This window comes from Syngnathoides biaculeatus, chromosome 10, assembly GCF_019802595.1.
Source record: "Syngnathoides biaculeatus isolate LvHL_M chromosome 10, ASM1980259v1, whole genome shotgun sequence".
In the NCBI taxonomy this organism is placed as follows: Eukaryota; Metazoa; Chordata; class Actinopteri; order Syngnathiformes; family Syngnathidae; genus Syngnathoides; species Syngnathoides biaculeatus.
Genome location: NC_084649.1, coordinates 23,829,559 through 23,840,454, shown reverse-complemented (window position 1 = coordinate 23,840,454; position 10,896 = coordinate 23,829,559). Strand labels below are relative to the sequence as shown.

Genomic DNA, 10,896 nt, shown 5'->3' with positions numbered 1-10,896 from the left:
TAAAAAAAAAAAAAAAAAAAAAGAGGAAAGCTGTATAGTGATACCTCAAGGTGGCTGAAATTAATATAACGAAGACAGCGTAAAAGTTTCACTTTAATGACAATTTTATTTTGGGCGAGTGTGACAAACCGAAGCGTGCAGCAAGCAGCTGCATGTAACGACGCCAGATGTTTGAATCATCCTTTGTTACCACACTACGGTGAAACTATGGAGTTCATTTGAGGTTTGTTATTTAAGAGTGACCTCTCGGTAACCACTTTGCTGAAATAGTTTTTAAGATACTCTGCATATTTCATATAATTCATGACGATCTTCACCAAATACCAGCCAGTTTGGTTATGCTTTCATATTTGCTTGTTAATGATCACCATTTCACAAAAAGAAGGGCAGTTTTGGTGTAGCTCCAGATAAAAGGTTCAGCTTATCATTATTTTCCATTTTTTTAAAAACATGAAAAATGCCCCCACATACAGGAAGATGGTAGGTGAAATCAAAGAATGTGAAGTTGACTGGAACTTGGCCGAGGTTGATTTGGTTTGATTTTCCTTGGTCTTACTTTTTTGGGGTCTGAGGAGGAAATATGCAGTCCTTAAATCTGTTATAATTTTCTTTTTTTTTTTCTATTTCAAAAATCAGACAAGGAGCCAAGATGTTCAGAAGATCCAAAGTCACAGATGGGACGGGGAATGGCCAAGGTAAGCAGAGGAAAACAAATGAGCAAATTGTTTGTTGCTCCGTCTGAAGTACATCCAGAATGTATTGTTAAATGAAAACATCAAAGACTCAACAAATGTGCCATTTTATGGCTATTTTTTTTTCCGATCCAAATAAAATATTAAGCCACATGGCACCACGCACAGGTCCGAATTAGACCTCATTTGTATGGAGTTTGCATGTTTTACCCCATGCCTGGATGGATTTTCCCCAGGTTCTGTCATTTCCTCCCACATTCCAAGAAGATGCATGGTAGGTTAATTGAAAACTCTAAATTGCCTTTAAGCTTGAATGTGAGTGAGTGCGAATGGTTCTCTCTACGCGCCCTGTGATTGGCTGGCGACGAGTTGAGGGTGTACCCTGCTTCTCGCCTCGAGTCAGACGGCTCAGGCTCCAGCACACGCACGACCGTAGTGAAGATAAGCGGGACGGAAATTGAATGGACGGACACGGTAACAGACTGGACAACTTCATTTAGAAAAACGACCTTGACTATACGTGATTTATATCCAGTACCTTGAGGCAGAACATTAAGTCCAATGTTTCAAGGTGGGGGGAAAAAGTAAACTGTGACATAAGATGAACAGATTGCATTTAGTCCTCTATTACTGTACCCACAAGTGTTTTAGTTACTGTACCTCAGCTGAATGAGTTAATCCAGTGCGATCATCCTGACGTGCTATTTATGTCCTCTTGTCTTTTAGGACCCGCTGCAGAGAATGAAGGTAGACTTAGGGGACCTGCAGAGAAGCTCGTTATCTATCACCCATCTTTTGCTTTTTCTTCAATCATGTTCACAGAGGCATGGCATACTGCTCAGGAACCTATAAATAATACCTTTTATATTACATAGATATGTAGGCGTGCTGCTACATATTTGTTCTTGGTGTGAAACTAGGGCATGGATTCCCGAAGAAATGGGACTAATATGATATATCGCAAAAATGGGAAAAGGCAACGTCCCAACCGGCGTACGCAACAGGTACTATTTAATTGGACATTCTAATACTTCATGTATCAGAATGGGTCACAGCGTGCTCGAAATAGGGTGATGTGGCGATGGCATTAAAAGTGAAAAGGTTAGCTATAACAGCATTTCATCTATTATTTCCACGGACAACTCCATAATGTTTCTTTAATGGTTTCTCAGTGGGTATCCGGAAGAAATCTCGTGTTCCAGGAGTGATGATCACGCAGTTCATAGAGACTTTGCCAGAGGGAAAGAGCCATCCGGACTTTACGCGCAAACCAATTGCTTTGACCATCCAAGAAGGTAGGCACTAGCGACTGCCTTGCTAAATGTAAAAAAAAAAAAAAAAAAAATACCATTCAGCATCCATACATCGGCATGTTTTCTTTCTGCAGGGAAATTTGCTTTCTTTAAAGCTATTGTCACCGGAGAGCCTAAACCCGATGTGGCATGGAGCAGAAATAATGGAGACGTGTCTGACACTTCAAAATATCAGAGCAAATATGACGCTAACACCAATGAGCATACTTTTGAGGCAAGTGCAACAAAGAGCTAACACGCCCGAATCATTATATTATTCCCTGATGACGATGTTTTCAGGAAGTACGTGTCATAAATCCGCTTATTAACTCACTGCAGTAGAATTCAAACAAAAGGACGACAAAAATTATAGGTCAGCGTAAAAGAATATGATGAATTAATTTGGCTTGTCGTGTTAACGACAAATGTGCTTCTCATTCTGAGGCAGCGATTGTGCTGTAAAACGCCGGGTCGCTCACCAAATACTATAATCTTAATGTTTCAGATGCCAAATGTCACAGCGGCTCAGGCAGACACGTACAAATGTTTTGCAACCAATGAATTTGGACAAGCCATGGTTACAGTTGTACTGAATGTAATTGAAGGTAAGTCTATTCTATTGTCGGGGTTAACGTGCACCTGAAGCGTTAAGTGCTTTCTTATTCTTTGCTTTATTCTCTTGAAAAAATGACGATATTTAAACTTCCTCAACTATGTCAATAAAATTAAGTATTTTTGTGCTTTCTAGTTGGCTACAAAAAGAACAAACAACCCCAGCAAAACGTAAAAGAACCCATTAGCAGTTTTAAGAAAGTACTGCGAAAAAGGTTAGTCGTCGTTTTGATAGTCACGGGTTTCCTTCAAAAAGCTATCTCAATAAACCACGCCGGTTTCGTCTCTTTAGTAAAGTGCTTCCAAAATCAGAGCAAACAGAGAAGAAGGATGGGGAGTTGGATCCTAAATTTTGGGAGTTGTTGCTGAGTGCTGACAAGAAAGACTACGAGAGAATCTGTGCAGAGTACGGAGTGACTGATTTTCGCTGGATGCTGAAGAAACTCAATGAAATGAAAAAGGAACGGGAGGAGGAACAAGCTGAGGTTACATAGATTTTTTTTGTTTTTAACTACATGTTTAGATGACAGCACACACTTCATGTCAACATTTTTCAATATTAATTGATTTCATGACCATTTAATTTCTGTTTTTGATGCAGTTTGTCAGGAACCTATCCAACCTGAGACACATTCGGGTGAATTCAGACGGTACTGCCTCATTCGAGATCGACATGGACCTTATTGAGCAGAGCCACTCAATATACCTGTATAAGGTCAGGCGAAAACAAGCCTACAAAATTATTGACAATCCTACGGAAAGTCGTGGAGTAACCTGACTCACTCAGTGTTATCTGAAAGTTCAACCTGATTATTGTTTTTATCTGGATATTCTTTCCTGAAATGTGGATTATATTGTTGACCCCGTTTCAAATGTACGCTTTAATACGTTTTCTTGAAGTGTTTTGCCACTGAACTGTGATTTCCCTCCACAGGATGGTGAAATGATTCCCTACACAAAAGAGTTGGGAGACACAATGAAACACAGTCTGAGGAAAGTGGGGAGAAAGTATATTTTCAGCATGAGGGATCTCAGGCCAGAAGACGGTGGATTCTACCAGCTGGATGTGGAAAATGTGAATATATTTTCCACAGATTTTAAAAGTAAGTGAAAAAAGCACTTAGTCATGATTTGAAATGTTCACAGGCCGAAAGAAACGTACATATGAGTGTTTTTCTCGCTCTCTTTTTGGCACATACGGGCAATATGATCCTATACAGCAGTTGGTCTTTGCTGATACTTGATATTTTACTTCATCGCATTTCAGTTCCCATGGTTGATTTCTTGGTGAAAATTCAGGAAGTGAAGGCAATAGAGAGAGAAGACGCCGTATTTGAGTGTGTCCTTTCGGTTCCTCTTGCCAAGATTTCATGGTTTGGCAAGAATCTGCCCTTGGATCAAGGAGACAAATACGATATTGAGGTTTCTGAGGACAAGCTCATTCACAGGCTGGTGGTCAAAGATTGTATGGTCATCGACAAAGGCATTTATTCTGCCTGTGCAGGAATAAAATCATGCAATGCCTGGCTTGTTGTTGAAGGTATAGTCCCAACTTCACATTGAAATTATGATTCAATTCTCCGCAGCACAAACTTCAGCGGTCCATTTTCTCTCTAGCCGACAAAGACACAGATCAGGGCAAGAAGTCGGTAAGGAAGACAACAAAGGCAGGAGGATCTGGTATCAACCTGGAGAAGGTGGCTCAAGAGCAACACGAAAAGTTGGAAAAACAGAAAGAGGAATTGAAAAAACAAATCGAAGCTGTACCCCCACCCGAACCCCCCAAACCAAGTAAGGCTGCCCAAGGCACTGAAGTAAAACACTGAAAGTCCTACAATACATTTGTTATTCCACCTTTGGATTTGGAACAGGCTATTTTTCCCCCTATTCTGAAGAAAAATCAATATCTAGACAGCTTATAATGACTAACTGGGGGCATGTGTATGCCCCTACATTCATGCATTATAATGCTGCATAATCTATAACTAACTGCCCATCACATGACAAGTGTACATAGTGTAGTTGCGCTACCCAGTCCATAAACTGGGAAATTACATTCCTACCTAAATCCAAATGTACATGAGTATATAATTAAATTACCAGCATACAACATAAATTAACAAAAGCTTTCAAAAAAGAATCCAGGAATAAAACAGTGCAACTTTATACTGTAATTACAACCCACAGTGAAAACGTTTACAACTGCTTGGTTTACGTCCAATGCACATTTGCTGCATTCTTCTGTTTGTTGTGTTTGTACTTACTTTCTACTGCTGTTCATCCATCTACATGATGCTCGCAATGCTACGTTATTGAGACACTATTTACTCACGTTCACACTTAACAGAAGGTGATAAATCAGCAGAGATGGCCCCCAGCTAGACCAGCTGCAAAGCAGGTGTTCAGCAGCGGGAAGAAACCATAATTGTTTTTATCTCGTTTCATTTGAACTGTCTGATGCTGTTCATCATTTGTCTGAATGCCTGCGTTGATAAATTGTTGAAACAGCAGCTATTAACGTCGAACAGGCAATGATAAGCCATCAGACGAGTCCTTGGCTAGATCAGTTGCCAAGATGTGAACAGCAGTGAGAAACACAAATGGGTCATCCATTTGCAGTCCATATGTGGTGTAATCTGAACATTTTTTAGTAATAGATATATAGTACTTAGTTTGTGCTACAGTTGCTCTTTTTTTTTTTTTTTTTTTGCTGTTTATCAATTTTCAGTATGCCTGCTTTGATAAATTGTTGACACAGCAACGACTAACATGAATGTTTAACAGGAAATGAGAAATCGGCTGATGTGCCCTTTGATAAAGCAGTTGTGACGGCAGGAGGCAGTGGTAAGAAAATTAAATATACAAAAAAATAAAATGAAATTTACAAAATCCCTTTTTAAATGGGCTAAAAATGGACAGATTTGACAAAATAAGTATGCTAGAACTGTTTGTGTTTGGACACCAGACAAAAAAAAAAAACACACTTTCATGATGAATGAAGTGATGATGTATTTTGTTGTTGGTGTTCTTTGTCCACACAGTTCCAGAAATGAAGCCTGAGCCTGAACCTCCAGCTGTAACTAAAGGTAAGGCAAAAATAAGTGTTCTACCAGGATTTATGGTATTTCCTATCGTCAAATCGGAACAAAAAAAAAATATTGTTCTGTGGTTCTTAGAGCCTGCGATCATCTGTGGACTCTCTGATATGTACTGTCTACGTGGAAAACCAGCCGAACTAAAAGTCACGATGAACATGGACTGCGACGGCGCCTGGTTTAAAGACGGACAGCCGGTAAATTATGCTTCTACTTCTTTTAGAAGGAGTGCGATGAAAGAATGAAGACAGAAGTACGACTGCGTCCAAAACTCTTATCGGTGAAAATGAGCTACAGTTTGAGTCAGGATGAAAGGAAATACACAACAGCAACCAGTGAAACTAAAAAAAAAAAGATCAAGACATATTTGGGCAACGGAATAACTACGTTCTGTTGTTGTCTTCCCACTCATATCTTTAATAGCAGCGTAGCACAAATTGATATTCCTTCCGCTTACGATCTTCTAGCTAAGCGCCGGTGCTGGGATCAGCATAAGCAAAGATTCCACATCTCACGTGCTGACTTTTAAAAACTGCCAAGATGACAACTCGGGCATCTACCGCTTTGTATCAGGGGATCAGAGTACGCAAGGAAAGGTCACCGTCGGAGGTATAATTGACTTGAAACATCAAGCGTGCTCATTCCTGTGCATTGTACGCTACTTAATTACACTTTGTGTGTTGTAGACGCACCGGAATTTGACCAGGATGACCTTCACAAGTTCTGCAAGCCGTTGACAGTGCGAGTGGGTCAGAACGCCACTTTCAAGATGCCCTTTGCTCCCCAGGAGGCTATGATTGTTAACTGGTCGAAGAACGGCACAGAGGTGAAAGACGGAGGAGGAGTAAAGATTGTGAGGGAGCCCAATCACAGCCGCCTGCTCTTCAGAGACTGCCTACGGGGGGACGCGGGGGAAATTAAAATCCAGCTTAAAACCCCGTTCGGGGCCGCCGAGGCAACCTCTCAGCTTTTTGTGCTCGGTAAGACAAGTCATCACCCAAACTAAACCTGGGCAAACACTGTGCAAATTAAACCCGTTTCAAGCCACATACCGAGCAATGCGCTTTAGTTTTTAATGAGAGAACCGAACGATTGATTGCTGGATTTCTGGTGTGTGAGATATTTAGTCGCACTGAATTCTTCAATATCCGAACCCATTTCCTGTCGCTGCAACTTGTGTGAATAGCCAACTAACATCCAACTGTGCGGTTGGGTCTCTCTCTTTGAAGTTTTTGACCATGATGAACGAACACAGTTAACGGTACCACCATTTTCACAATCTGCAACAGTTTAAAAGCGTGCTACTGACATATAAAAAGGGAACAGTAAAGACTCAAATGCACAGTGTGTGAGTATTCTTGCTGTTTCTTAAATCTTCATTCAATCGCATTACTTCTTCACACCTTGGACTTTCCGTCACAAGGCCATTAACTCACGCTGGAGAGTGAATTGTAACACAAAATGAACACTTGTAAAAATTGTCAACTGTGTGCTCAACTAATGAGGAATGGAAAAAAAAATGAAATTCAGGATTTGTTTAAGTGAAAATGACACTGAAAATGTAAAAATGATGCTTTTGTCACAGATCGCCCAGGTCCCCCAGAGGGTCCGGTGGAAACAGTTGAGACCACCTCAACTCTTATTGAGATCAAATGGAAACCTCCCAAAGATGACGGCGGCAGCCCCATCACCAACTACATCATTGAGCGCCAGCAGGAGGGCCACAATCTGTGGACCAAACTTGGGCATGTCTCTGGTGACAAGACTACCTTGAGGGACAGATATGTGACCCACGGGAAGAAGTACAGCTATCGCATCTATGCAGAAAACTCAGAAGGCCTTGGCGACTCCCTGGAGACAGCTGATAGAATTATGGCTGGCATGATGAGTGAGCATCCGTGAAAGAAGTCTCATTAAGCATTTCCCTTGGGCTCGCTAAATATTTTGGCAAATATCCTGCAGTCACTGTGTTGATGCCATCCTATTATTCTCTCTAACGGGAGTACGAACATTAACTTTTTTCTTCAGTACTTTCCGGGCCACCCGGTGCCCCTCAAGTTGTCGCCACCTCAAAGACCTGTATCACTTTGACGTGGACCCCACCTGAGGATGACAGAGGAGTGCCCGTCATCGGTTATCAACTGGAGAAACGGAAAAAGGACACAAATCAGTGGATTTCCTTGAACGCTGTGAATGAACCAATTAAAGGTTGGTCACAGACACACACACACACACACACACACACACATATGGCAGATTGAATAACTGACTGTTTTGTTATCCACATTGTTTTCATCCTCAATGCAGATGTGAACTATGCAGTTAAAGAAATCACCGAGGGAGCAGAGTACGAGTTCAGGGTTCTTGCAATTAATGAGTCTGGAGCCGGGGATCCGAGCCCCGCTTCTGCAATGGTGTGTGCAAAGAATCCCAACAGTAAGTTGTTTATCTCTCCTCCGGTAAATATAATACAATTTAACTTGGGGCAGTGATGATGTTTTTGTCTTCTCCTCCAGTGAGGCCTTACTTCAAAGACCCAGAGGACTTCATTGTTGTCAGAGCAGGAAATTCAGCGCGAGTAAAAATCCTCTATGAGGTATGACCCCACAAGCAGTCAGTATTTGATTATCAAAGATGTCTGGATTTATTATAGTGTGAAAAACATCTGATAATGATATTTAATGTATCCAGGCTGAACCTCCACCGGAGATCACATGGCTCAAGGACGATGAACCGTTACCGCCATGGATAAATATCATCAATTCTGAGGGAATGTCGCAACTTGTTATTCCCTCATCTAAGCGCTCAGACTCCGCCATCTACACGGTCATAGCCAAAAATTCAGTGGGGCAGGCTTGCTTTGACATTGAGGTTAGAGTTACAGGTAAAAAGAATCTTTCTTGTTTAAGAGCAACAAGTGACATTGGACATTTCTCTGAATCAATTTCCGATTATAATCTCGACCTGTTTCCTAAATCCAAGGATTTTCTAGATCGTGAGCAGTAATATTTACATGATATGGACTGGCATGTTAGAATGACTAGAACTGATGCCCGACACCAAGAAAGTCCCTGGTTCAATTCAAGCTTGGACCGCATGGAAAATTAAATTCTGGCCATTTCACTTGCACAAGTTACTGACCCAAATCTGGATTTGGCTCCATGAAACTAAGATAAATGAAGGACGGGTTAATTGAGACAACCAATTTAACATTTGCTCATGTATTTGAAGTCACGCTCACAGAAATAATGTAAGAAAGAGTATGATGTCAATTGTTTGCTCGTTTTTACAACCAGATGAACCAAAGAGCCCAGGGCCGGTGGAACTCGAGCAAACCGTCCATGGAAAAGTGGTGGTAACGTGGGTTCCATCGCCAGACCAGGAGCTTGATGACAGACTTTACTACACGATAGCTCAACGTGACTCCAACACTAGGGTGTGGAAAACTGTTGCAGATCGCCTGTTCACGAATACGCATACAGTCAACAACATCCTTCCTGGGCTGGAATACCACTTCCGGGTCTTCGCCAAGAATGACATGGGACTGTCGGATCCGTCGCAGTCACCGACATGGGGAGCGAATAGCAACAGAGGTTGGCCATTATTAACTGCCAATCCTAAGAATGTTCCCACTATAACTTCAAATCCGGGAATTAGATTTGAAAGGCACAACCAATCATCATATTCCAAAAATCATGTCAAATGTCCATTGTCATTTGTTACCTACGTATTGTTAATTTCCCATTTGATTCTCTCTCAAGTTCCAATCACGTACAATGGAATCAACTCGACGCAAATCAGCTTTGAGAGGCCCCCGTCCATCTTGGTCCCTCTGAAGGTCCATGCACCACCTAAAGGTTACCAAGTCTACATGACGTGTGCCGTGCGAGGGTTCCCAACACCCACAGTGTCCTGGTTCCTAAACGACCAGTGCATCAACTCGGACAGCAACTACTACATCACCAACTCCTTTGGCGTATGCTGCATGTATATTCTCAGAGTGCGGCCAAAGGACGGCGGAGAATACAAAGTCGTTGCCGTGAACTCATTTGGCAAGGCGGAATGTTCCACTAAACTCATTGTTAGAGGTTTGTTGCATCTGAAAAATGTAATAATAGGTTTTACTTTTTTTTTTTTTTTTTTTTTTTTAAACTAAATCATCTCTTTTGCTCTCTCCACAGAATAAATCATCATGACGGCCTTATCCGGGAAGTTGCATTATTTCAGAGAAAAACTTTTATGTAAAAGAAAAACAAATCTTAAATAATTTATATGTTAACTTATTTTTTGGGGAAATGCTACAAATGTCTTGCAAATGTTTACAATGTTGTGACTGAAATAAATCATAAAATTGTAATTTTGTGTTTGTTTTTAATTTGAATTTTCTATGTTAAATAATCCAGTGGAACGGATTTCCCCAAAACAAAATCACGGAAGTACATTTATTAATTGTAAAGGCAATTCTTTTTAGTAAAAAGTTTTGTATTCTTGACTGCGTGAATGGTAGAACAAAACTCAATTCCCACTTATTGTACTTAATTATTTTTGTCGTATCCATATTGTACCGGAACAGAGATGCATGTACAGCTTTCCTACTAATAAAGTTGAATTTCCAGTCCATCTATATGGGCAAAGAAACAAGCCATGTGAAAAGCCATTTGTAATTTATTTTGATAATTGAATTGCCTTTTGGGGAGCCTCAACATGCCCGAAAATCGACCATTTTTTTTTTTTTTTTTTTTTTTTGCAAGCATGTGAGTAATGGGGAAAATCTAGGTCTACTATGGTCCCGAAGACAATATCTATTAAAAAAAAAAAAAAAAAAAAAAAAAAAGACTCAATCGAGCCCCCAGGAGAGTTGGGAAAAAAACATTTTTCACCAGACGACGGAAATTTTAGATGAATATAACGGGATGTACAAAAGAGTCTGAAGGATCCATGCATGAGATGGAACAGGAAGTCACGCATTTTGGTTTAAAGCAACCATTTTGGGCTAATTCCAGGGCTTGTATTTTGAAAATCTCCTACTCCTCCACAACTGAACTCATATCAGAAGGGAGCAGGACTTTTACATAGATGGGGAATGCTTAAATGAAAGGGTTTTTTAGGCTTTTTTGTTTTGCCTATGCAGTATAACGTGGGTGGCGCATGACTTCAAATTGGGCACCCTTTCAAAGGGATGGAAAAAAAAAAAAAAAAAAAAGC

General features: G+C 40.7%; 1 protein-coding gene across 1 annotated transcript; it reads left to right on the top strand.

Annotated features, from left to right (window-relative positions):
• The first annotated feature begins 649 nt into the window (after positions 1–649).
• LOC133507379 (immunoglobulin-like and fibronectin type III domain-containing protein 1) lies at positions 650–9,956 on the top strand. Its single transcript, XM_061832335.1, has 23 exons — positions 650–695; positions 1,419–1,439; positions 1,865–1,987; positions 2,080–2,219; positions 2,490–2,589; positions 2,733–2,811; positions 2,889–3,081; positions 3,198–3,311; positions 3,531–3,699; positions 3,864–4,136; positions 4,214–4,387; positions 5,638–5,682; positions 5,773–5,888; positions 6,159–6,300; positions 6,378–6,671; positions 7,277–7,579; positions 7,720–7,899; positions 7,999–8,127; positions 8,208–8,287; positions 8,383–8,575; positions 8,988–9,284; positions 9,453–9,779; positions 9,873–9,956. The coding sequence occupies exons 1-23, from the start codon at positions 650–652 to the stop codon at positions 9,875–9,877; spliced, it is 3,543 nt and encodes a 1,180-aa protein (XP_061688319.1). The 3' UTR covers positions 9,878–9,956.
• Positions 9,957–10,896: the final 940 nt, after the last annotated feature.